Source organism: Larus michahellis, chromosome 15, assembly GCF_964199755.1.
Source record: "Larus michahellis chromosome 15, bLarMic1.1, whole genome shotgun sequence".
NCBI classification, from domain to species: domain Eukaryota; kingdom Metazoa; phylum Chordata; class Aves; order Charadriiformes; family Laridae; genus Larus; species Larus michahellis.
In genome coordinates, this window is record NC_133910.1 from 6861349 (window position 1) to 6889289 (window position 27941).

The following is a 27941-nucleotide window of genomic DNA, read 5'->3' on the forward strand; positions in this document are numbered from 1 at the left end:
TAATCCAAGTGTTGTCACAGTGTTTAAAATAAGAGCAAACAAAAAGCAGTTTGTTTTTATTTGCTTCTGACCGCTACCAGACAGATATTCCCGTAAGCGGGCAGAGCCAAGCAGGGAAAAGCAACTAATTTGGGGAGGAATCTGATATTTAGCCTGAAAACACATCTTCTGGGGGTGTGCCCTATGAATAGGACTTTACAGGACCAAGCCTTAGAGATGTATTACCTTCACCCTCCCAGGCTTCCTCCTGGAGCCCAGGGTGCTCTGTTTTACGCTCTCCTGTCCCTCCATCAAGCCTTTGTCTTAATGACACCCTCCTCTTCCTCCCCACCCTGCCATCCAGACTCCCTCTTCATTTCTTTAAAGGAGGTTTATTTCCCCCATGACTCCGATAGAGCTCAATGCAGCATTTTGGGGCAGCATTCCCTTCGTTTCACTCGTTAGCTTAAAAAAAATAACAGGAAAGCAAGCTATTTAAAAAAAAAAAAAGAAAATAAAGCAAAAAAAAAAGACGGGTTTGGAAAGTTTGGTTTTAATGCCTCTCAAGCAGACCTTTTCTCAACATGTTACACATGGCACAGAGCCAAGTTCTGCATGTGCAAGAATTAAATCACTCAGCAAATATAAAGCTTTGCCTGTGGTCATTGCTTCCATAGAATAAAGCCCCCTTACAACACTCCTTTTCATAGCTCCAGCCCAGTAAAGACTGTCAGACACTTTTTAAAGCAAAGGTCAATGATATAAATGCATTGAAACCACAAAAAAAAAAAAAAGTCCTGTTAACAGACCGATTGTGCCCATAAAAATCCAGAAACTTGAAAGAAAAGACCCACAGTTTAATACTTGCACAGTGAGAACTGAACTGGATTTTGAGTATCAGCCAGGAATTTCTTTTTTTGGGGGGAAGTGGGGGGGAAGGAGGGGGAAGGGAAGAGGGAAACATTTTGATGCAGCAACATCAATTGCTCAACTCCATTGCAGATGATTATTAACTCCACTGAAGCCAGCCAATTTTTAGCCCTCACAAAAGAACTGATGGAAGGATGTGTTGGGACAAAACCAGACTGCCAGTAACAAAAGCCTCCTGCCAGCCTGGGTTTCTACTGGATTTTTACGAATATACTTACTTGAAAGACCATGTAGGTAGTGGATATCACCATCACACCATTCATCAACTTTATATACATTTCCTAATGATTAAAAACATCACCAGCACGGGAGGTGGTGGCAGAAGGAGCAGGCAGTGATTAACCAGACCCCGTGCAAGGCTTGGATCCAACACCTAGGGATCTGACCCTCGGGGGGCGAGGGCTGCGCCAGGTTGGGGACCCCCCCGGGGTGCACCTAATGCCCCTCAGCCCTTGAGCTCCACGTTATGCCTTAGGAGCTGCTGTGGTGATGCCTGCAGGGTGACAGCCCAGGGCTGGACGGCACCCGCCGGCAGGATGCAGCCATGCCAGCAGACACTGGGGAGGGGGTGTGAAGAAAAGCCAAATATCATAGAATCATAGAATAGTTTGGGCTGGAAGGGACCTTCAAGATCATCTGCTTCCACCCCCCTGCCCTGGGCAGGGACACCCCCCACCAGCCCAGGTTGCTCCAAGCCCCGTCCAACCTGGCCTTGAACCCCTCCAGGGATGGGGCAGCCACAGCTTCTCGGGGCAACCTGGGCCAGGGGCTCACCACCCTCAGAGTGAAAAATTTCTTCCTAATACCCAATCTAAATCTCCCCTCTTTCAGTTTAAAACCATCACCCCTTGTCCTATTGCTCCCCTCCCTGATCCAGAGTCCCCCCCCCATTTTTCCCGGAGTCCCTTTAGGGACTGGAAGGGGCTCAAAGGTCTCCCCGGAGCCTTCTTTTCTCCAGGCTGAACCCCCCAACTCTCTCAGCCTGTCCTCACAGCAGAGGGGCTCCAGCCCTCCCAGCATCTTCAAATATTGCTGGTCTAGTGGGAGGTGTCCCTGACCACGGCAGGGCGTTGAAAACAGATGATCTTTAAGGTCCCTTCCAACCTAAACCATTCTATGATTCTATGACTGGGCAAAGGGCAACAGCCTACACCCCAAAACATGTCTGCAAAAGCCAGGCTGATTGCACTTCTACTGCACCCCAGGGGAACCGGCCCAGGATGCCGGAAATCCCACCACCCACCAAGTGACTTGTGCTGCCAGTGGCAGCAAACCGTTCCCGTGGTGGGATTTTACAGGGGACTGAAGCTTTACAGCTACCAAAGTTACGGGAACACAACAGAGACCCCCCCACCGTGCATTCACACAATCACAGAATGATTCTGTCATCAGGAAGGGACCTCTGGAGATCATCTAGTCCAACGCCCTGCCATCCTCCAGGTGCTGTTAAACAGGAGGATTACAGAGAGTTTTGACCCTACTTGGAACCATTGTAGGAGCAGGGAACAGAGAACAGGTAACACCTCCAAAATCCCATCTCATGCTTGGCCCAAAGCTGCATAACATCCTGCGGGTCATCTTCTGCCAGGTTCGATGGCCAGGGAAGGACACATGGGCGGGACGGGCTCCGCCTGGGAGCTTGGGCAATGCCCAAACCCCGCTCGCTCGGCAGAGGACAGAACGGGAACCTCAGGCCTCATCGCAAGAAGAGAAAAAAAAAAAGCATTAAAATATCTGTGATGCCAGAGAGATGGCAAGGTGCAGTTGCATCTGTGATGGGTCTCCACTCCACAGGAACACCCTTAGGTTGGCAGGGACATGACAGACACAAGATGGATGGGAAGACGGAGGACCATAGCCTTAAGGGCTGTTCAGAACCATGCTGTGCACGGTTTCATGGTGTAACAGAAAACCCTTAGCAAGCTCTAATCATTTATTTTCTTCTTTTCTTTTTTTTTTTCCCCCCAAGGAGGAGGGCAGGCAGAAATTCATTCTGAGTGTCTTCACAGCTGCCAGAAAAACCTGGATGCCCAGTTGCCATTGAGAGCCCAGGGACTGCCCCAGCACGGCAGAGCCAGCCAAAAGGGTCCAGCACCGCTCTTTCGTGCCTTTATTTTAAAAACACACGAGACTGGGAAGTTTTGGGGTCTCAAACCAGGCCATACCGTGTGAATGAGCCAAGCAAAAACCCCCCATGGCTTGGAAGGAGAGCTTTACGAAATACATTTACCATCTTCCCCTTGAAGCGCAGAGCATCCATCCGCTCCCCCCTCCCACCACAGCGTCTCCCAGGGCCACCTCACTCGCCAGGACCGTCCCCAGAGGAGCCGGTGAGGGGCTGTGCCGCCCTGGGAAAGAGGAAAGAGAGGGCTCCCACCAGCCCTTCCCCGACCCATCACTCGCCCAGCAGGGCCCGGAACCGGTCCTGGAACACAGACAATTAACAGCAATCACAGCGCTCCCTCTGAACGAGGCAAAACGCGCTGCTGAACTACGAGCATCTGTAAAACAAGCCTTATGAAAGGGCTTTGTCACACTTTGACGGAACAAGACAAAAGGATGGTGCACAAGATGAGGAGGATTCAGAAGAGATGTCGCTAAAAATGGTGCGTTTCTCCAGCGAGCCCAGCTCCTTTTGTGCTGATTTTCTGTGATGTCTGACAGCAGCCAGGGGATAAATCTCTCTCAACGTTTTTCTGGGCAACGTAGAAAAGTTAACACTTGAAAGCTAAACGCCCCGAGACGCTTCCATGGAAAACCAATGCTGTTAACGCTCACCCCGAGCAAACCGTGAACCCTCGTAACCCACGTGTTGATTTTCCTTTGGGTCAATTAATTTGAGTATCAGCACGTGGGGATGCAGAGAGCAGGAAAAAGCCCCACGTCGGGGCCGAAAGGCGTTGGTGGAAGGGTTGGTGGGACGGGGGCCGTGCCCCGCGCCCCGCTCAGAGCTGCCTTTGTGGAGGGCAGAAGAAGCGGGGCTTTATTGCGGCAAACATTGGGCCATTGTGCGCCGCATTCCTCGCTTTGTGCCGGGGGACGGCATCCGTCTATATGGCAGCCCTCAACAGGAGCGGGGGACACTTCACAGCTCTGAAAGGCTGTTCTGTAAATGTCAAAGGGCGACCTTGTCTGGCCACCACCGCCCCCACGGCCCCCTCTCCCCCAACAAGGCTGCCCCACGCTGCTGGGAAGGCCAGGGATCTCCAGCCTGGGGCTGGGATGTCTCCTCCAGGTGCCCCCCCGGGACCTCAGTGGCTGGGGAGGGTGGAAGCGATGGGAAGAGCAGGATGGCCCCATAGAGTGACATTGAATGGGGTCCTCTACAGTTTGGCACGAGGAGGAGCAGGAAAAGCCTAACTGACCGCAAAATCTCAACCCAAACGGTGGGTCCCAGCTTCGCAGAGCATCCCCTGGAGATCACAGCAATATGGGGATGGGATGGGCAACCTCGACACGGAGGAGGACACATGGATGGGGAAGGGCGGGAGACGGGACTAGTCATAGAATCATAGAATGGTTCGGGTCGGAAGGGACCTTAAAGATCATCTATTTCCAACCCCCCTGCCCTGGGCAGGGACACCTCCCACCAGACCAGGCTGCTCAAAGCCTCATCCAGCCTGGCCTTGAACCCCTCCAGGGATGGGGCAGCCACAGCTTCTCTGGGCAACCTGTTCCAGTGCCTCACCACCCTCACAGTAAAGAACTTCTTCCTGACATCCAATCTAAATCTCCCCTCTTTCAGTTTGAAGCCGTTACCCCTCATCCTATCATTACACTCCTTGATCCAGAGTCCCTGCCCATCTTTCCTGGAGCCCCTTTGGTACTGGAAGGCTGCTATAAGGTCTCCCCGGAGCCTTCTCTTCTCCAGGCTGGACAACCCCAACTCTCTCAGCCTGTCCTCACAGCAGAGGTGCTCCAGCCCTCGGATCATCTTCGTGGCCCTTGATCATGGCCCTTGTCCATGCTGGACACACTGTTTTGCCCAATATAGTCCCTCCATCCCCCAGGTCTCTCCTGATGCCTCCTCGCAGGCAGCAGAAAAAGCCACAGGCAACAAGCACCGCCTGAACCCAGGCTGGGCACCACCTCCCCAAGCCAGAATTCAGCCATAAGACCTTAAAAAGTTGTGCCAATATTTTATTTTTTTTTTTGAGAGCAGTCAACATTTACCAGAGCAGCAAGTCTGCAACAGGCAAGACGGGAACGGCAAAGCTGGCTGGAAAATCGACAAAATAACAGGATTTCTGAGAAGCCACAATTATTGTAGGGGAGATGATAACAATCTACCTTTCGCCGCCGCTGTGTCCAGTCACTCATTCATTTCCCATCCCTGTCTGCAACCCAATGAAAATGGGTGCAGGTACAATATTTACCTGCTTGCGGGGGGAGGAGAAGAGGAGAGCTAATCGGATGTAAAGGATATAAAAGTCTGCAATAGGAGAGAGGTGTAGATAATTAAAGCACACAGGAAAATACACTCTAACGGGGTATTCTTCTGCTTTTATGACGTCCACATGTAACAATTTCCGCTACAAAAAAAAGAAAAATCTGTTCTCTGCAGACTGATGCTGACAAGGCATTACTGGGAGATAATGAGCCACCGCTTGTGCTCAGCCAATCTATAAAAGGGAGAACAGTCTTTTTAAAATAGGGGAAAAGGGTGGTTTTTTGGTCTGATTTTCGTTTGATTTTTAAAAAAATAAGTCCTTGAGAAGTTGGGCTCCCAAGGTCTTCTCTCCGAAGGGGAGCAGTGCCCAATGTGGTTTGCTGCACTGCTAAAATACAGCAGGATGGACGTACAGTTCCCACGCAAAGACAAGGCATTTCAGAAGCGTGATGGCACTCTGAAGGCAGAAAATGAAGATTTTTCTCTATGAAAAATGAGAACTCCACCGCCTCCCCCCCAACAGCCTCCTGTGGTGGGGATGGACAGAAGCCCTGGGAACACCAGGTCTCTCTCATCTCAAACCCCTCCTGCCCAGGCTGGTGAAGCTCCACGAAAGCCTTGAATTTCAATGGATCTGCATCTTCTGACTAGCAAACTCTGCCCCGTGTAGCTTCAGGCCGCATGATGCTCACGGTGGGTCTCGTCAGTGACCCACCAGGGTGCTTCCCAATGCCATCAGGTCCCATGTTCCTTATCGCTTCTCCCCTTCCATGATCTCTTTCCATCTTTTCCCATCCCACCACCTCTGCAAACCCAGCCAGCGGCTCTCCCTGCCCGGCTTCCTGGGCTCCTCCAGAAACCCCAGCCCTTATTCAAAGACCTCAACAAAGAACACCGTCGGGTGCTGCTGACCTTACTCTCACCAGCGATGCTCTTGCAAATCCATGTGAGCCCGGGCCACGAGAGCAGCCTCTCCAAAGAGAAGCCCAGGACAAAGGCGGCACACAGCGATGGCGACTACCCAGCACACAGCACCCCGCTGCCGGGGACAGCCATGAGCGCTCCAAGGGATGCTCTGCCTGAATTCTTTTTATTGCGAACACAAAGCAGGAGACCCCCTTGAGGGGGCAAAACATCTCTGAATTAACACTTTGGCGTTTATAGGCATGCTTTATCTTTTTTTCCCCTTTTTTTTTTAAATGGAAATGAGAGACGGGAGCTCTCTCTAACATGACCTACGCAGACCCTGCGGCGTGAGCCGGGATTACCCGCGGCAGAGCCGTCTCCCAGCCTGCAGCACGGAAAGGCAGCTCAGCCAGCGAAGGAGCAGAGCCCTGCACACTCGGGCAGCGTGTTTCAGGGCAGGGCACGAACCAAGGCCAACGTCACCTCCAAGCAGCACTCTGCTTCCCATCGCCCTTCTGCTTGGGGGGAAACTGAGGCACAGGCAGAGGGAGCCGCTTACATTGATCCACAGACCCCAATTTAACATGCATCGTGTTTCAGTAGGGGCAATGATGGCATATTAAGTGTGTTTCCTTTAGAGCTTTTTAAGGGAACTGGCAAAAACAAAGCCAGTTTAGGTGGTTCACTCAGGATTAGCTAAAATCACGCGGCAATCCTCCAACACCCCACCGTGGCCGCAGCTCTCCCCTCGCTCCCTAGCACAGGTGTCATCAGTGCAACAGGAGATGAAGGGTGCATCACCCTGTCTTCCCTAAAACACGTCTAAGTTAGTTTAAAACACAAAATCTCCCAGGGAAACAGGGAATGGAGGGATGAACCCTTCTGCCAGGCAGCGGCGTCTCATCGCACCTTCTCTGCTTCGCAGCCCTCCTCCTCCTCCTCCCTTCACATCCCAAATTGCGGGCTGCTCGTGGGCGAAAGATGCTGTCCCTGTGGCTGTGGGGCCACGCTTCGTCGAAAAGCCACAATATGCTACGTGCTGGGCTAGGAAAACCTCGAATTAAATGCCTTGCAAGAGGCAAATCAGGGTAAATCACCTCTCTCTCCCTGCACCGGCACACAGGGGACGAGCCGGTGGCCCCCGAGCGCTGGGATGCACCGGGCTCCCCTCGGCCAGTTTTCACCCACGTTTGCAGCCCAGCGTGGGGACGGCCAGTGCTGCTGGCAAGGTAAAAGTAAATAAATAAATAAAAAAATGCAGAGTCATTTGAAATCGGCTCACCAGGAGGGTACCACACACTGCCTCTTCCTGCTCCTTTAAATCCACCAGCCAGAGGACGGGGTTTACACAGGGAAATTATTTCCGCCTGCACTTAAATAGCTGTGTCTGTGCGTCTGTGCGGCTCCGCGGCCGATGGCTGCTCTGCAGCAGGGAAAGGCTTCCCCCGACCCAAACCCCTTTTCCCCTCGCCCTGCGCTTCCCGGGGCTGCCGGCGGTGTGCGGGGGGCTGCAGGAACACTGCGAGGAGCCCCAGCGCTGCCACCGCTGCCCTGGCTGGGAGGGATGGAGACCACCGTCCCCCCCAGGCCACCTCTGCTGCCTCGGGCTCAGCTCCGTGCCCAGGGAATGAAGAGGAGAGCCCAGGCAGAAGACTCTGCTCACATAAAGGAAAAAAACGACAAATAAATGCCCAGGGGTGCAAGCCTGGGAGATGCAGGCTGGCCACCCTGGGGGTGGTGATCTTCTCCAGCAGCATCTCCTTCACCTTTGCGTCCTCCACCAGGTTCTTGCTGCCTTGGAGGAGGACAGACAGATGGGCAATACAGCTTTCGATGCCAGGTGCCCAAAAGATGGTGAGAGATGCAGCTGGTCGGGGGCAGCTCCCGGTTGGGGTCACATCACCATGGGCTGAGGCCACCACCAGGTACCGTCCCCCTCCCAGGCACCGTCCCCGGGGCTTTGCAGCGGGAGCACCCTAATGAGTCACCGTCCTCGTTCTCCGCTACCCCGTGACCGTGACCATGGCCCTTGGAACTTCAGCTTCTTTCTCCACCCTTCCTCTATGGACTATGAACACTTCCAGGCCACAGCTATCTTTAGCAAGCATCGGCACAGCATCCAACCCAGGGAAATGTGGTTTTATCTGGGGTTTCTAGGCGTTACCGCAACAGGGACATCTCACTCTCCCTCCCCGAGATGTGTCCAGCCCTTCCCAAGCAGCCCAGGATCGCATCCAGCCCCACAGCAAGCTCCAGCTCCACTTACACACAGCTCGTCACCTAACCGAAAAAGATCACCCAAAGCAGAGCTCGGAAACCCTCTGCCATCCCAGAGGGGGACCTGTGTGGATCTCCCCAGATAATCAAATTTAAAACACCACTAAACCAGACCTTTGATTAGCGGCCGTGGAGGCCATTCATAGCGACAGCATGTCAGGTCAATGTTCACTCCCAAAATCAACTGCCTGCCTCGGGAAAGGGATTTTTTTTTTATTTTTATTTGATGGTCTGCGTTTGAGGTCTAGTTAATAAACAGCGTGCTTGGGTGTGCCATCTGGCCAGCCATCGAGCACGCTTAGAAATAATACTAATAATCATCGTATGGTGGTGCTTGAGAAGGCGGTTTTACAAAAGCCTGGGTGAGCTGATTGAAACCTCTCAGGCACGTTTTGCGTGCCCCGAGCTCAGCCTGCGGGCAGTCTGCCTCTCCCATCAGCCGCCCTCAAAAAGGGTCAAAGTCCAGCATTACGCCGCTGTTTTACTCAGAGACCCATCTGAACAGCCGTCTATTTTTATTTTTTTTTTTCCTTCTTAAGCCAGCACGCAGGAATTAACTCGTGCGAGTTGGGAGTTGCGCTGGCGCTTTGGAAAATAAATAAATAAATACATAAACAGATCAGCTTACAGTATTTTTAATGTCAGCAGAACAGAAGGCGGTTGCTGGCGTTGGGCAACGCCTGGGTGTCTCACCCCGAGCAGGGACTGATCGGCCGCAGGGCTGGAGAGACACGTACCACCCCTCCCGGGACAAGGCGGCAGGTAGACACCAGACACAGAGCTCCAGACCTAACGTTGCACCCACAAGAGCCAAAAAGCTCATTCCTGGATTCACAGGCACATCTCCTTGCAATGCCGAAGGGGCTGTCCCACCCATCGGGACAGATCCCGTCACAGCGACGCACCCGGGTACCCACAGCCCAGGGACCTCCAGCATCCGCCCCCGGTACCTCCACCATCCACCCCGGCCGCAGACAAACAAGAGATGTGTCCAGCCCCGTCCTTCTGCCACCTGCAGCCGCCCCACTTTAACGCTTTAACCACGGGGGCGTTTGCCCCGCCGGATTTTGCATCCCCCTTCACTTTCCCGTACACATCGCCACGCAGGAGGCTGCCCATCTCGCAGCCATACTGCTGCCCCCAGCCCTACAACACAGACAACTGACCTAATTTTCCTCTTTTTAAATGCCCAGAGGTCATCTCCAGCTGCAGCAAACCCCACTGAGCAGGGAGGAGAAATACAGAGGGCTCTCTGTTCACATCGGTCCTCCTCCCCCAAGTCTTCCTCCCAATTTTGCCCTATGCTGCCTCCTCTAAATGCCTGAGGATCCGCATCTCCCACAAGGCTGTAAAATGGTGATGAAGAGGAGAAGCCAGGGAGGTTGTCTGCCATTTCTGGGTCCGTGCACGTCTGGGTGGGGTGGGGTGGGACGGCTCACGACGCGCGTGAGCTCCATCTCGTTCTCCCTCATGACTGGGAGCATCTCACCTGCAGCTCCCCGGGCGTTCCTTGGCTCGCTCCATGCAGCGAGACGTCGGGAGACGTCACCCACGGCTGCGCTTTGCCCGCTGCCCGGTGACTCACAGTCGGGGCTCCCTCCCAGTTAACCCAGTCGCTCCAGTACGCCTCCCTCCTCTCCCAGCCCTCGAACATCGCCCCATCTGCCTTTCTGCCCAGTTTTCCTTCCCAGTAGATCTGACCAAACTCAGATTTTTCTACGCTGTGGCAAACCCTGGTGCTTCCAGGCACATCTTCCCATACCTAAACAACCACTAAAAAAACACAAGTGAAAAACTCTACACTCTCCACCCCCAAAAATCACCTCTTTTAGTAAGAAGGTCACTCAAAAGCAATGCTCCAGTTGACTAAAGTTCTGATTTTTCACAGCTTACGCAAGCAGAAAAACAAGCATTGGAACAAAAAAAAAGGAAAGGACTTCAGCAGAGGGTTTGGGTGTTTGGAAGGAAAAATAATGTATAAAATAATGACAAACAGCATGTCCCTGCAGAACGTTTGGGTTCTGCCTCAGCCCCAGCCTGGGCAGGGAAGCGCAGGTGTTCCCCACACCCCAAGCCTGGACCAAACCCTAAAACACAACACAGCTGGTGCTGGCGCCAGGCAGCAGGAGCAGGAACCCATCGCACCCGCCCGGAGAATCCCAGACTGGCAGGGGTTGGAAGGGACCTCTGGAGATCATCTCCTCCAACCCCCTGCCAGAGCAGGGTCACCCAGAGCAGGTGGCACAGGAACGCGTCCAGGCGGGTTTGGAATGTCTCCAGAGACGGAGACTCCACCACCTCTCTGGGCAGCCTGTGCCAGGGCTCTGCCACCCTCACAGCAAAGAAGTGCCTCCTCATGTTGAGGTGGAACTTCCTATGTTCCAGCTTGTGCCCGTTACCCCTTGTCCTGTCGCTGGGCACCACTGAAAAGAGCCTGGCCCCATCCTCCTGACACCCACCCTTTCAGTATTTGTAAGTGTTGATAAGGTCCCCCCTCAGTCATCTTTTTTCCAGGCTGAAGAGACCCAAATCCCTCAGCCTTTCTTCATAAGAGAGGTGTTCCAGTCCCCTCCTCACCTTGGTAGCCCTTTGCTGTCCCCTCTCCAGCTGTTCCCTGGCCTTCTGGAACCGGGGAGCCCAGAACTGGACACAGTAGAAGGGTCGGGGGCTCTGGGAACGCCTTCAGTGCCAACGTTGTGGTGGCAGCGGGAGAAGGGAGCCCGGGAAGGCTGGAAGTCGCCACAGGGGGGTTGGTTTGCTGGGGGAGGTCTCCTCCAAGGAGAGACCTTGACACTCGCCGCCCCACGAGCACGAGCCCCAGAGGGTCGGGCTGCTGCTCAGACCGTTCTTTGTAGGAATAAAGTGACGCGCTCTGTTCAGCAACACATCTCTGATGACGGACAGAGCAGGGGAAGTTGGGGAAAAAACAATTGTGTGCTGGCTTTTAAAAGGCAAAATGTGATGGTGGGTGAGGTGAAGCGAAGAGGAACACATTCGTTATACAAGGGCTCAAAGCATCAGCTACGGCGACTCTCCTGACCCAGCGAGGCAGAGGAGGAGCAGGGTTTCGTGCCAGGCAAGGCAGGAGCCGACACCGCGGCCGGGCCGACGCTTCCTTCGGGATGCTGGGCAAGGGCAGGGCACAAAGCTTGGCATGTCCCTGGTGTAACGAACATCCCTTTGGAAAACACACCTCTCCAAAGCTCCTCCGCTCCCCTCCCAAGCTCTAGCGGGAAGGCGGTCCCGGCCGACGGGCTCTAATGGATGCAGAGGGCATTAGAGGAGAGGTTCTGCTTCCATAAACGCAGAAATGCAAGTTAACTCCCTTGTGGGCTGCCAGGGCTTTTGCCACAGCTACGGATATTTTTATAATCCAGATCTCGAAAGAGAGGAAGAATACGCTTCATGAATTTTTATAAGGCCAGCTTCTTCCTTCCTGCTTTTTCTTTCCTTTTTTCTTTTTTTTTTTTTTTTAAAACACTATCACCAGATGACAAGATCCGTTCTTGCCCCATCTGCATCCCGAATCCCGAAATATCCCCAAAAATCCCAATGCCGCGCACGGGAGGACTCAGCGAAACGCCGCCTTACTTACTCATCGCAGTGGGGGCTGCGGGAGCCGGGGGGGCTGCAGCCGCAGGGACGGCACCCCTGGCTGCTCCGCTCCGGGTAGAAGCCCTTGGCGCAGCTCTCGCACCGCAGCCCGGCGTAGCCTTCCCGGCACAGGCACTGCCCCGTCACGCCATCGCATTCGGCCGCGCCGATGCTCCCCACGGCGCTGCAGTTGCAGAGGTCTCCTGCAAAGGGAAAGAGAAGCTGAAAGCTTTCTGCTGGGGACACGGCGCCGAGGAAGAGCCCGAGCGGGGCCAGCGTCCCTGTCGGCAGGGCTGCCCGCCCTTTGGCCTGCCCCGGGTTGGACACAACGTCGCCGTAAGGATGATGGTTGCTTGAAAATGTTGAGAAGATAAAATACAATGTTAGGAGCACACTGGGGTTTAAACTCCCATGGTTCATGTTTCAAATCTCTTTCCAAAACAGAGCTATTATGGGTAAAACTACTTAAATGTATATCTATATCTCTATATATATATGTAGCTCTATATAACCATAGAATCATAGAATCGTTTGGGCTGGAAGAGACATTAAGGATCATCCAGTCCCACCCCTGCCCTGGGCAGGGACACCTCCCACCAGACCAGGTTGCTCCAAGCCCCGTCCAACCTGGCCTTGAACCCCTCCAGGGATGGGGCAGCCACAGCTTCTCTGGGCAACCTGGGCCAGGGGCTCACCACTCTCAGAGTGAAGAACTTCTTCCCAATATCCAATCTAAATCTCCCCTCTTCCAGTTTGAAGCCATCACCCCTCGTCCTATCGCTACTTGTCCTTGTAAAAAGTCCCTCCCCAGCTTTCCTGTAGAGCTGCTGGGGATATGCTTCCAGATACTGGAAGGGGCTCTAAGGTCTCCCCAGAGCCTTCTCTTCTCCAGGCTGAACTCCCCCAGCTCTCTCAGCCTGTCCCCACAGCAGAGGGGCTCCAGCCCTCCCAGCATCTCCGTGGCCTCTTCTGGCCCCGCTCCAACAGGTCCATGTCTTTGCTGTGCTGAGGCCATGCATAAGCATAAGCAACAGGTGGCAAAATCACTAATTATAAGATCCTCCATTTCGCACCACTGGCACACCCCCGATTTACCAACGACACAGGACACGCACATCACACCTACACGATGAACCAGCATCTCCTGTTCCTGGAGAACAGATACAGAACCACCCGAGCGGGAAGGAGAGGAATGGAGGAGCTTTGGGCCGATGCCAGGGGTCCCGACTGCTGCAGCCCAACCTCCCCGAAAATCTGTCCTCAGGGGAGCATTGAGCACATCAACGTGGCTTTAAACGCCGGGGTGGTGGGGCTGGGGCAGGACAGAGACCTCCTGGCCACCACCCTTCACCACCTCAACCCCAACAGGCCACCTTCAGCCCCAGGGTGAGCGGGGACAGCTCTGGGGACCCACACACATGCCTTGGGGACACCCCTTATTTACAGGGGCTACGGAAAGCCCGCACCGAGCAGCTGCTTTTTTAAGAGAGGAAATCTTTTGATCAAACAATGAATTCCCAATCCCCCCCTGCACATTATTTCTCATAATACTTTAACGTACCAAACGCACCGCAGAGAACAACGTCTCCCCGGCAATTTGTTTCTGCCAAGAGCTTTATCTCCCTTCCTTCATTGCAAAATATTTAGTGCCTTAATAATTTAAAGTCTTTTTCTGCCAAGGGTGAATTGTAAACAAGGATTATTTGCAGAAATAGTGCATAAAGCATCAGGGGCTTTACCCAACTGCTGGTATTTGTTATCACCCGAGAAAAGGCAGTATTCAGGGCACTTTGCAGAGAGGCCACCACCCCAAGAAAACTTGACTTAAAGCTCAAATCATGTCAATAATACCCAACGCTAACGCTCTGCGTTAGCACTATTATTTCTTTTTACCATTTATATTGCACGCTGGTGCCCCAGGCCACCGGGAGGGGCCTCAGCAGGTGCCTGGATCGAACCACACTTAAAACCCAGTGATTGAATAAAGGTTAATGAAGGAATATGTAAGCAACCTGCTGAATTCGTACCACACTGAAGACCTCAGAGCATCTTTGGAGGCACAAGCCACGAGCTCTCCCCATCACAGCAGCACTGGGAAGGCTCCCCAGTGTCCGTCCTTCCTGGGGAGCAGCCCTCGCCAGCAGACTGAGCAGAACGGGAAGGCGGATTATCCCACACTTTACCAAACACATTAAATAGACATAAAAACGCGATTACAGTCGGACTTTTCAAGGAACGCTCCAGGCCAAGTGGGAGGAAGGATCCCCCTCTCCGCAGAAAGGGACGGTGCGAAGCCACAGGATCCCCCCCTCCATTCAACAGCCTCTCGCTGTCAAAGCCCCCGGCACTTTTTTCATCTGCTTTCTTCCAAAGCACAAAGAAATACGAGCCGTTCAGCTTTGCTGCCCCATCAATACAGGCACAGTAACCCCACAGAAGTCATTTCATACCTGTACATGTGTGAAATTGCACCTAAATTTTCTTCCATCCGAACTAGCAAAGAGGACAAACACCTCAAGATCTGCAATTATCCACTTCAGCAGCCACTTCTCATAACGAACCAAATTCCCATCTCAATTATCTGAGCGGAACCTTATCGATTTGGGCACTTGGGCTTCTCCCAGCCAACGGGAGCCACGAAAACTAGTTAAGCAAAAGCACTGCGGAGTTTGTCAAACACGCATCAAAACAGATTTACCTTCCAAAGCTCATTACGTACAGTGCCATTGGACCTGCTGGACCTGATTAAGAGAAGAAAACAATCATTGTATCAGTTCTAACGGCCATGGGACGCGCTGAGAGAGCAGGTCCAGCACGGCGGCGATGAGCTGCTCTGTGCAGAGCCCACCCTTGTGCTGCAGGAGCATCGCAGCCAGAGCCACCACCGGCCACACGTCGAGTCCACCCCGGTGCTCCAGCAGCACCGCTGAGAGCTGGATCACAGAATGGTCGGGGTGGGAAGGGACCTCTGGAGAACATCTCCTCCAATCCCCTGCCAGAGCAGGGTCACCCAGAGCAGGTGGCACAGGAACGCGTCCAGGCGGGTTTGGAATGTCTCCAGAGACGGAGACTCCCCCACCTCTCTGGGCAGCCTGTGCCAGGGCTCTGCCACCCTCACAGGAAAGAAGTTTTTCCTCACATTGAGATGGAATCTCCCATGTTCCAGTTTGTGCCCATTGCCCCTTCTCCTGTCACCAGGCACCACTGAAAGAGTCTGGCCCCATCCTCTTGACACCCACCCTTTAGCTATTGATGAGCATTGATGAGATCCCCTCTCAGGCTTCTCTTTTCCAGTCTTAACAGCCCCTGGTCTCTCAGCCTTTCCTCAGCAGAGAGATGCTCCAGTCCCCTGATCACCTTCGTGGCTGGACTCTCTCCAGCAGTTCCTTGTCTTTCTTGAAGTCCTTTGGCTGGAAAGCGATGGGTGCTACAAGTCAAATTCCTATTCAAATGCTGCCATCCTGCTGACACACATGTGATGGGTAAGAATTCCTCCACGCCGCTGGGGACCATCCATAAGCGTTGTCCCGCTCCAACCCTCTCTATCCAGCGTCCCAGCACTGATGGACACGGCTCACCAGGCGCCAACGCAGCCCAAAAGGAGAGAGGGGCACAGCCGGTACCTGGGCACATTGCTGTGAAAATTAAATAGCCTCATGCACCGCAAGAGCCTGAAAGGCCCTTAGCGAGACAGGGCTGTGCTGTAGCAGGTTTTGTGAACTTGATCGATAAACTTGGTTTTGTGGCTGTGCCTACACTAGGGGAAAGAGAAGGGCTGTCCCCAAATATATCATACTGACAGGAGCGGGGAGAGCCAATATTGACAGTGTGTTACCTTCCAAGAAATCAGCCACAGCAAAAAAGGAAAAACCAGAATTCTGAGAAGAGGGGCTGCATATATTGGAAGCGTCTGGTGTTTCTTTTGCCCTTCATTGAGGGACCTCAGGCGTTCACCACAAGAGTCCGGCCATCGCCAAACCATAGAGTAATTCACTGGGAACGTCATTGCCACTGACATGAGCCCCACAGGGGCTGGACGGCAGCGGGAGGTGAGATGGGGTCCAGCCAGCCCCACCACCTTATCTGAGGGAAGTAAACACGAACAGCCTTGCTGGAAAAAGCTTCGGGTTGATCTTGGCAATGGCACCAATGACCAACCGGGTTTTTCTTCCAACAGCAGGGCTGTTTTGTGCGGTGAGACGCTTTAGGAAAGCCGTACACTTTCCAAAAACACACACAGCAACTTCCCAATGCCTTTTTTTTTTTTTTTTTGTCCCCCTGCAGGTCTTTGCCCATCAAAACTGCACAAAGCCGGGTCAAAACCTGGAGGCGGCTCAGCCTCGGCAGCCAAACTCAACGGCAGCGCAGATGCCACCAGCTCTGTACACACCAGTTCCCCGGGAGAGCAAGAAATGCTGCGATAATCCAAAATAAGACAGGCAAAAAGCAGCTTTTTGTTGGCAGGCTGACGGAGCGGCGGCTGCAGCTGCCTGGGCAGTGAGGGGGGAGGCTGGTCCTGCCGCCGGCGGGGGCACGGGGCTGAGCCGTCCACCACGGGAGCCATCGGGAAGCTGCGGCATCACCCCCGAGTGCGCAAGAAGGCGCAACGGGGCAGGTACAGAAGACATCTCCCTAAAGGGTCATGTCATGGAGGGCCCTGCCTGCCCCAAACCACCCCAGGGGTTTTTGGGGAGGGACGGTGGCCCGCTTTGGGGGAGCAGCATCACACATGGATCCCCCCCCTACCACTCCTAGACATCCCCCCCAGCTCACACATCTGCCTGGCTGATGCAACCCAAAAATGCCCTAAAGCCCCTTTGGTTGGGCAGCGGAGAAGAACCAGACAGCGGCATTAAAAGCCATCGCCTAGCACAGCGTCAGGGTTTGACATGATGATCTACCAGACTATGAAAACCCGAGGCTTAATTTAAAAGACACTTTGTTGTCCCAATGGCAGCCGGGTTCGAGAAGGCGAGAATGGTCCACAGCCAGCATGGGAAGCGATAACAAACCTTTACCTTGGACTGTAAGAACACAGCGAAGATGACGAGCACTACAGAAGAAGATTAGGGAACATCATGCTGGCTCCTGGCCAGAGCCTGGCTTTTTGGAGCCTTTTATTCAGTTTTCTCAAGCAAGTGTTTTGCTTTTGAAGGTAATCTTCAAAAACACCTGACCGAGAGCTTTTGCGAACGCAAAGGAATGATCAAGGGTGGATGAACCCCGGAGCTGCCCCACGCCGGGATGCTCAGCCGTGGCTGGAGGTGTTGTGCTGAGGTTGGGATAACACCATCAGCCACGGGAGCCAAGGGCAAAGACCTCTCAGGGATGAGGCACTGGTCCAAACTCCAACTCCCGACTCTCCCTGACCTTCTATAGTCACGCACCCTTGCTCTGCCTCAGCTTCCCCATCCACAGGGTCTTCACCCGCCCCCCAGCGCCTTCCAGCCCTGCTCGTCTCTGCCTCTGCTTCCCATTTCTAAAACATCCAGGTTTCCCTTCCTTCCCCACAAGGCCCCTTGCAGCAGCTCAAAGCACTTGGCTATCAGTGATAAAAACTGCCACCTTTGCTCGTGCAGGCCTTGTCAGGCTTTAATTAATTAACAGCCCGATGACGTTTTGAGATCCCGGAATAGAGGCACTATAAAAGTGCATATCATTGCCACATGTTACTCCTTCAAGCAAAAAAACGAAACACGAGCAGCGTTTTAACCTTTACTTTTCATTGCTTAGATGCAGGTGGAGTTCAAGCAAAGGTTTACGGTTTGGTACGACAAGGGACACGTGGCCACGTGGGAGACAGGGATTTAATAAGCGATTTCAGTTAGCTGCGACTCTGAACTGAATAATTATCATACACAAATCATACGTTATTAATTGTTATTTCTGTATTTCTGTTATTTCTGTAACCAGCACCAACACAACCAAGAACCTGCCAGGTCTGCAGGACCTGGGGACCCCTCGGTGCGGCCACCGGCTCCCCGAGCTCAGCAGTGCCCATCGCCACCCCCCAGCACCCCCGGGCAGGGACCATTCTCCAAATCCCACCCCATGCCAAGCGTTCCCCTGCAAACTCCCCAGCAGCGTCCCAGCCTGAGCGGGGTCCATCGCGACACCATGTCCCTTCATCTCCCATCCCCTCCCAGTACTTCAGCAGGGCTCGTTCCAGCGTAAAAATAATTTCCCGAATAATTTTTTTCACATCCTTTCAGTGCTTTAAGTCTTCACACATACTTTAAGCGTGATTCCTTCTCCCATCCAAGCCACTTAATGAATGAATAATTTAAAAACAGGTGAAATATTTACAAACCGTGAAAGAAGAAATCACTATGAAACACACAAAGGTGTCTATATGAAACCATATTTGCTGGGGACATCCTGAAACAGTGCAAATCCTGAAGGAAGTCACCTACTCACTGGGAGCCGATGTGGAAAATCCAAGATGCACATTTTCTGTTGGAAGAACACGCAGCTGAAAGAGCGAGCTGTGAAGTCCCAGGGATGCTATTTATTGTCCTGCTTCAAAAACATCTCCAGGGAGACAGCCATTTTCTATTCTCTGGGCCACGAGATGGGAAAATAATAATAATTATACCTATATATATACACACATACATATATTTTTATATATATATGTGTGTGTGTGTGTATGTGTGTATATATATATAAAACCTGGAGGTACTCTATTTTTTTAGGTGCTGCCCAAAGCTTGTGCATTCACTGCACACATCAGCATCCCATCCCTGGAAAGGCTCCGTTTTGGTACTAATTTAGCAGTTCTCCTCCCCACCTCCCCATACTTTATTCCCAAATTCAAGCCCTGCCTTCTCTCCCTTTTCCCTCATTTCCCCTTCTCAATCCCTCTCCAGGCACCATTCCTGACAACACAGGAATAAAGGGATCAGGCAGCGGGTTTAAAAATCTATCCGAGGCCATTTCCTTTCCCCTTGTAATTAAATTGTGGAACTCATTGTCAGGGGATGCTCTGGGAGCCAGAAGTACCTACGGCTTCAAAGGAGGACTGGATAAGCTCACGGAGGACAGGTCCGCTGGTAGCTGTTAAACACAGGGATCTGGAGCAAGCATCCTGATGGGAAAGAGCCTGAAACATTGGCTGCAAAAAGTCAGGATTATGCCCTGTCCTCTTGCCATCTTTTTCTGGCCAGCCTTGGATGGGTGAAGCTTTGGTCTGACCCAGCCTGGCGGTTTGATTTCCTCCCTGTTCCCACTGCTCGGGAATGGCTGCAGCTCCAGTCCTCCCCCCAACACACAAATCCCCCTTAAACAGCTTGACATGGCCGTTCCCACTGGGAATTCTTTCTTATTACAGCCAAAGACGCAGCTGTGCTGCACTGCCGCTCTTTCCCCTCACCTCTCAACAGGCGATTTCCCTTAACCCCCAGCAGATATTTCATCCCCCCAGAATGATCCACCAGTGGGCTAAACCCGCCCCAGCAGACTGGAGGAAGGTCAGGACGGGGTCTATGATAACGAGAGCATCTGTGAGCACCACCACAAGCTGCCGTCTGCTAAAAGAGAAGATCCCAGCCCTGGTAAAACAATCTACTGAGCTCCAGCTCTTCCCTTCCACATCTCTGATGCCACCGTCTCCATGTGGTCACTTTTGCCCTTGACTGGCTTTTGCATTCAACTCCCATCACTCCTCACTTGGGTAGCTGGGTGCCACCAAGCTGATGCCATGACCACCGGAGATGTTATTGCAGTGTACGGATGCTTCTGCCTTCAACCATCGCAGGCAGCGTGCCCTCACCCCGTGGCTCGCAGCATGAAAAGGTCCAGGCTGGTTGAGCTCTCCTGCAGGGAGCTGAGGAACATCTGCCATGGGCTAAGAGCTCATCAGAGATAAGCTGATGCTCTGTAACTTCTTAAAGAGAGGTGTGCTGCCAACTCCTAGGCTCCATTCGCATCTAGACAGCACTCAGCACAAAATAATAGCCAACTCTTGCATTACAAAGGTGCATTAAAGGGCTCAGACACGTTATTTACTCTCACTTGAGGCTACAACACAAAGACAGAGTGGTAGGAAGAGGATCTCCGCCTACCCCCAAAAAATTTTATACACATATAAGAAGTGCCTTGTGTTATTTCGCATTCATTTCATCACTGAATGCATCAGATTCAGGGCACTTACGGCCTCCATCAAGCTCAGGGCGCTGCGGAGCCGGGCGTGCTGCTGGCGAGAACGGCATCGTTCCCATTAATGCTGTTAAGGGCTTTACACGAGTCACTTGTGTTGTTCCATAAAAGGATTGCATGGGTCAACAGGGGGAAAAGACAAGCATTTCTCAATGCTTATACATCACTTGTAGTACCGTTAAAAGATTACACATATTTATCGAGGAAAATTAAATCAGATTAAACCTCCCTCTTGTCACGTGGAAAGAAGCCCAAAGCCAAGGTCCCAACTCCGGGGGTCACCAGCAGCCACACAAACACTTTTCACCAGTGTGACGCTGACAGACTTGGGATTTCAGCCAAACTCCAGCTCAGCCCAGACCCCATCCCCCCTCTGCCTTTGATATCCCTTCTCCAAGGGATGAGGCACCTAGTGACAGCCCCCCGATCCCGGTGACAAAGCCACCGCTCCGCTCCTTCAGCCAGCCACTGCCAGGCTCTCGGGTCTTAAACAAATGCCTGGGATTAGCTGTTTTTCGTTCCTTTCCTGCACCTGCAATCAGACATACAGGCATTTATTTGGTTTCTGAGGAGTTCCGGAAAGCTCAACGCGAGCACCGAGCAATTTTGCTGCTTTCCCGTCCTTTTTGATGCTAAACAAGTTCGCAGCCTGCGCCAGCAGCTCCGAAACCAGCCCCCAGTAAACGTGCACCAAAGGAGTCAAACTCGCAGGTGCAAAGCTGTCTGGGGAGACTAAAGGATCAAACCCTGTAAATGTAAGGAAAAAAAAAATACATTAAATTAAAATATGGATTCTCCTTAACCTGGGATTCCTCCCGCACTAGGAGATCCCCAGCGGGGCAAAACACCCCAGGAGCTCCCGGCGATGGGAGAAGAAGATGTCAGGAAAAGCAGGAGCGGTCCAGCAGTGATTAAGAAGCGGGTTGTAACGCAGGAGGCTGCGCAGCAGGGATTACCCAGCTGCAGCTAAAGAATTACCCCTATATACCGATAAATTTCCATACGCAGACAAAGCCTCTGGGTCTCTACTAAGCAGACCACGTACAAAGAAGAAACTCAGCCCGAAAATGTTTACGCTACAAGAAGCTACAGCAACTTCAGACAGATCAAATAAATGCTTGAGGATTAAAACCTCGACAGTTAAAAAAAATGGATCCAAGCCGTATAATTAATTTGAAAATAGTTTTGTTGGCGTTTTGCTTTAGTTGGTTAGATTGTCCCGCTAATATTTCCACAAACGTCTGCAACCATGTAAATATTCCCTGTCTCTGTTTGAAAATCTCTGGGGTTTTTTTTTTTACTGCCCGGCGTGTGCCGCAGCCAGCCCAGACCAGGATCTAGAGAGAAACGGGACAAAATGTAACTTTGGCAAAAAACCACCCCAACAGCCCCCCAGCCACCCCGGCAGCTCACCCCCCCTCACCCACGGACCTTCTGCGGCACCTCCCAGGAAATTTAATCCTTCTGTCAGCAAAACGCTTTAGTTCGAAGATCCGAGACCCCTCACACGGGACGGGGCTGGGAATTTATTAGCAGACTTCAATTTTAGTATCTATCGACCATGTCCTAGCAGGGAAAGGGATTAAAAAAAGCCGCATGAATAATATGAACTATAATCATCTGTTGAAGTCTCCGTGTGTGCAGATCCCTGCAAAAAGTAATTAAAATCACAAACTTTGCTCAGCACTTTGGGGAATTGCCGCTAATGAACGAGCGTGTTAATTTATACAGCAGCTTTAAAGACGCTACGAAGCAAAACCCTGAGCAAGAATCATCCTTTCAACCATTTGTATTTGGGCTATAAAGTCGTGTTATGTGAACAACCAGCAAGAAAACCAGGGTTAGGAGATGAGTTGGGGGATGAAGCCCCCTTTTACTGCTCCCACCCTTCCCAGAGAGGCTCCGGGGTGAGGGAAGGGTCGGGGTTCCGCTCCTCCAGCCCAGCTCCAGGGAAAAAGGGAAAACCCAAGTTCCTTTGCCTTCACTGCTGCTGCTTTCCTATTGAAGAAACCCAGCTGCAATGCAGACATCCCCCAGGACGGACCCTGCAGGGCAGGATTTAGGTTATTAATCGGATACAATGGGAAGCTCTGCCCTCACAGCTCAGCGTGGAAGCCACAGGTCTCCAAGGTCATCCAGGAGAGCATCTCCCAAGCCACCAAACCCACCCGTCTGGAGATGACAGCAATGACCACCCCTCGCTTTGGGCGATTTGCTTCCCACCGCTGTCACCCTGTCAAGGACAAATCCCTCGGCTCCTTAATTTTTGGCGCAGACGTGGCTGGAGCAAAAGAAGGGGGAAACCCCCCAGGTATGTCTGCATTTCAAGCAGAGCAGCAATGCACGAGCTGAGACACCACCGTGACATTAGATCTTTAAACAGAAGGCTAATAAGGCCTTTTTAAGCCTACAGCTTTCCATATTAAAAGAATTAAACTCTTTTCTTTCCCTGGACACTGGTATAAATCAGTTAAAGCCCCACACAGTGCTCGCGCTGAGATAAAATGGGCAGGTGCTGCCAGCCCAGGCTCAGGGCCGTGCAGAAAGAGGTTCATCCCGGTCCTGGCAACGTCCCCTGATTCCTTCCTCAGTTCCCAAAAGCCAGAATCTTTTAAGATACTTCTCTGCAGCAAATGTCCAAACCTTTTAAGAGCTGCCTCCGCACAGCCCCGAGATGTGCCGTGCCATCCCGGGGGGGGAACGTGAGGGCACGGCACAGCACCGGGCTCCCGAGGTCAGGCAGCCGTACCAGCTGGGGGGGAGGTTGAGAACCCCCCTCCGTCCCCTTCCTCAGGGATTTGTTGACCCAACCCATGGATGCTGGTCGGCGACCTGCCGGAATGGTCCACTAAAGGGACAACGATCCACTAAAAAGGGATAACAACAACAACTGGGGCATCTGGGTGGCTCCTCCAGCATTGCAACTGATGCCGCTGGAAGGCGAGCCGTGGGGAATAAAGCAGCTGAACAGCTAACTGGAGAGAAATATAAAAGCAAAGAGCAGGATATAAAACACAAAAGCAAAAGCCAGCAGGCTGGCAGTAGGGGGGAAAGGGAACCTAGTTCTGCAACACCCATCTTCCACCAGCATAAAGATAACTCTGCACGAAACCATCTGATGGATGCCCGGCCAGATAAGCCGGAAAGCTCAGCTCAGCGGCTGGCACGGCACGGCACAGCAGCCCTCGTGCCCAGCAGAGCTCACCCCTGGAACAGCAGGAGCCGTCTGACCCCTCTGAGAGCCCCACGACAACGTTGGGTCTGTAGCTTCACCCTCGAGCCACTCTCTTCTGGCATCAGTTCATGACCAACGCAGCAGCTGTTGACATTGGTAGAAACCGGTGAAAAACAGCCAGGTGTCCTCAGCTGAGGCTCACAAGGGCTCTGCCTTATTAAAAGCATCTTAACAAGTTCCCACCCATCAGTCCCCCACCCAGGATGGTGGGTGCAGCCACCAGCTTCATCCCACAGCACGTAACAGGTCTCCTGCCCAGAAGCAAGGACCTCCAGCAGAGGATGGAGAACGGGCAGTGGTAACTTCTTAAACCATCACAGCTGGTCTTGCTCTAGATGACTCCTGTAGAGGAAAGGACCTTCCTACTGCCAAGAGCCATCAACGAAGGTAAACCTTCAGGCAGGCGGCCACACAGGACCCAGAATCATAGAATGGTCTGGGTTAGAAGGGACCTTAAAGATCATCTCATTCCAACCCCTGCCCTGGGCAGGGACACCTCCCACCAGCCCAGGTTGCTCCAAGCCCCGTCCAACCTGGCCTTGAACCCCTCCAGGGATGGGGCAGCCACAGCTTCTCTGGGCAACCTGGGCCAGGGGCTCACCACTGAGTACATGAGTTTTGTCCATGTGAGCAGCAATACAGAAAATTTGAAGGCTGCGTTCTCCATCTTTACTCCTTTATGGCATGTCAAGGCTCACCCAGGAGCCGTGGTGTAGAGACGAAGCCAGTGCAGGGGTGAAGAGCCCAGTCCATGGGCGGGCACACACATCCTGGCCTGGCTTTATCACCTTATTTCCCTTCACGTTATCAGCTCCGACCATCCCCCGGTGAATATCAAGACGCATTAAGGCAGCATCCCACTGGCGAGAGAGCTGCCTGCCGGGAAGTTAAACAACACAAGTGATTTCTCCTTGCTTGAATTAACAAATAAAAACTTCCTTGCAGGGAATTCCAATCAAATGCAGATTACAGCCACCAGACACCTTAAATATATAGCAATTAAGGAAGGCATCACCAGAGACCTGACTCCATCACCAAGACAGTTACAAACTGCAAGTCAAGAAGGGCAAATCTTCTTCGACCCTAAAATCCATGAGAAAGGTGCACAGGATTCTTTTGCTCCACTGATGAACCCAGGGCTCGCCTCCCCCTCCTTATGCAAGAGCTTTTTTGCAGTAGTTGCTGCTTGTTCCCCCCTCCCAGGCTCCGGGGAAGCGGCGCAGGCTGGAACGCAGGGACTTGGTCCAGTTTGCCAGGAACTAATCTGCCCAGCTACAGGGGCTGCCTCCTGCCTGCGCATTTGTCTGACACAATTAAGTTACTTACAACCAAAATACACTGCTGCAAGGCGTGCAGCCTTCGGAAAGCCTTTTCCCCTCTGGACCTTCCCTGCTGACAGCGCCTGCGGTAGCTTCTCTTCTCCTGAGTCACCGCAATTAACTCCTGGTGCTCCCAGTGTCACATTCAGCTTCGGCAGGACCAGCTGGGACCTCCAGCCTCCTCCTCCCAGACCACTGGACCCAGCTCGGTGCCGAGCATCCGCTGAACTACCCACCCCAAGAGCTACGCGGGTGCAGGCAAGTGGGTCTCGTATCCCCAGGCCACCGCTGCCCCAGGTCCACGGGGGTGCTCACCGTCGCTTTGAGAAGAAAAGGGAATGGCCAAGTTCAGGTTGCTGTAAAGCCATTTTTTGCTTAGCACAGAAGCCATACGGCAGGTGATAACGCACCTGCTTCAGCACCCTCAGCTGCTGTGGCGGAAACCTGCGCCCCAGGGAGGTGACTGCTGGGGACCGTGACATCCCACATCCCTCCACGAAGGTACATTGGTACGAGCTGCAGAGCTTGGACCTCTGGGGAGGTTTCCCGGTGAGGTGGAAAATACACCTGGCTGATCTCGCTGCAAAATGCGTCTTTTTTTGGTAGCAAAGACATAACCCAATTTCTTTACACCAGGTGTAGCCATGGCATAACTGGGTGCTCCGTCGACATACAAAGGGAGCAGCAGCTTCCCCTGGCTGCTGACATCCAGCAGAGGTACCAAAGCTCGGTCCAGTGTAGGGTGGATGTGATAAGGAGTCATCCTTGTTCCTTCTTTCTCATTTAAAGCAGTCGCTCTTTCCCTGGGAGGAAAGAGAGAACAAAAGCATGGAGATGCTAACAGTGACGGCGCAGGCGTGCACTCAATCCATAATTCAATACGAAAATGCTGGGAACCACGTCCTCCCCCAGCCAGGCGTCGGCGAGAGGCAGAGGAGCTCTGCATCTCCTGGAAACAGCAGATACTCCCTCAGAGGGCTGCCACGGCCACCCGGCCAGTGCTGGGGCACGGGCGACCTCTGGAGAAGGCCTTCATCTTCTGGGGTAGCACAAGTATCATGCCCAGGTTTCTCTCTGAGCAAGCAGGAGCACTTCTTAAACTGCTCTAATAATCCCCCGAGATAAGAGATGCCTTCAAAGGGAGACTTTGGGCCTCCCTAAGAAGCTGAAGATGGACCGAGGGGTCAAGGTCGGATCCTGAGCCCCACCTCGGGGCAAGACCTGCTCCTCCAATGCACGCTGTGGGCCACGGGACCAGGCAGATGCGTCCCCATGTCACCGGACAATTGCGCGGGCGCTTCCATGATGGACCACAACACCCCCTCTCCGCCCAGCTCCTCCGGAGCAGCCCTCCCTCGCCTCGGCCGCAGGACGGCCATGGCAGTCAAAAGGAACAAAAGCCAACGACAACGTTGAGCAACTCTCTTCAAATCCCCCCAAGATAAAACTGCTGCAGGGGCTCCTGCCCAGCTTCTCAGCTGGTTTAGCACGAAGCGGTGCTCTCCGCAGGCACAGGGCCGGGGCACAGCTCTGCACACAGGCAGCGAGAGGCATCTGTACAACTTTTTTTGCTTTTCTAAGGAGGAAGATAGAGCAGACTTGCTTTGGAGGGGTTTAGGCTATTTTATGTTTAAGCTGGTGGAGAAAATCTGGAATGAAAACTTTTATCAGTAACTCCAGCAGGTGCCCAGGGCAATTCCTTTTAAGATTCAGCTCCTGCACCAGAGCAGCAAAGGGACAGACCCATTAACAAAGGCTTCTTTTAGCCACGGTGTTAATAAACACTTACTGAAAATGTTAACAAAAAGAAGCTTTACAGACCTGAGCCAAGACCCCCATCCATCTCAGCTCATTGCATTTCCAAGCTTGGAGGTCAGGTGAAGCCCCAACATCACAGGATTCATTCCCAATACACTTTCCTAATTTTTTTTCCTACTCTAAACAAACATTTAAATGCAGACTTCTATGCAGCACAAACAGCAAAGTATCTTTCTTCCTCTCTCATTCCGTTTAAAGTCTGTGCAGAGGGAACTTGAAGAGAAGAAAACCTTTTGATGGTCTGAAGCCAGCGAGTCCCAGTTCTCTCATTGCTCCTGAGCTCGGTTCCAAGTTTAATAAAGGTGTTTTGTCTCCTTGCTTAATAGGTGGAATTACCATAGCAGAAACTCCAGCCGGGGAGAGGGATAGCACGAAGCATGAGTAATCCCGACTGGTTTCGGGCAGGTTTTGCCGTTTGAGTCCTGTTTCAAGGCTATGACGCCATGGCCCCATGGGCCAACTCGGAGTTACCATAACTCTTGCCAGACAAGGAGTTGTAAGTTATAACGTGCTGCAAGCAGAGAGAGCTGCCGGGACAGGGCAAGGAAAACGCCTTTCGAGCTGGGAAGAGAGGTTTCCCGCTCCTAAAGTTTTATTCCCTTATTTTATCATGCAACCTTGTGCTTGGCCGGCTACACTTTGCACGGGACACGGTGATGCGTTTACTCCCAGCTCGCATCAGGTGATTTAACTCCCCCTTTCAGAACTTGTTTCACCTTTGCTTTCATCCAGCACCAGCCAAACTGGGCTGCAGATCCTGCAACGGGACGAAATTTGCTGGCAAATCCACAGAGGAGAAGTTGAGCTTTCAATGAGGGAACTGATACGGGCCAGGGCACGTCATGGAAAAAGACACTCGGACGGAGAAAGCCGTCCCTTATCGCTGGACGTGGGGAACCGCAGCAGATCTGGTATCGTCTCCTGGGGACTCACTGCCGCGGGAGCCGACAGGGGCAGGGGACATCACGGTGCATCTAAGCCACACTCCAAACCTTCCTCCAACACCTGCAGCCATGGCATAAGTGCAGAGAGGACAAACTCACCCCATGGACACAGCGCCGGGCATTGCCGTGGGCAGCCCCTGCCTCCCGCTCACCTTTGCTTTAAACCCCCGCGCCCCGCGGCAGATTAATGGCCTCAATCAGGCCTGCACGGCGGCTTTTAATTTCTCTCTCCTTCGTCACCGCGCTGCTGCCGACCCTGATGGACGCTGCAGCTCCATCCTGTCCTGCCTCAGCCGCCAGGGATTGCCTGCGTTTATTTCTAGCCATAGTTCACCTTCAAAAGCGAAGTGTTTCCATTAAACAGCAGGAGCTCCACAACCACAAATAAACAG

General features: G+C 52.8%; 1 protein-coding gene across 1 annotated transcript in view; it reads right to left on the minus strand.

Moving 5' to 3' along the window:
- Positions 1-27941, minus strand: part of MEGF9 (multiple EGF like domains 9) — a 54031-nt gene that overhangs the window by 12475 nt on the left and 13615 nt on the right. Inside the window, exon 2 of the mRNA XM_074608653.1 lies at positions 12078-12279. Within this exon, the coding sequence (XP_074464754.1) occupies positions 12078-12279 (202 nt within the window). The remainder of the gene's footprint in view (positions 1-12077; positions 12280-27941) is intronic.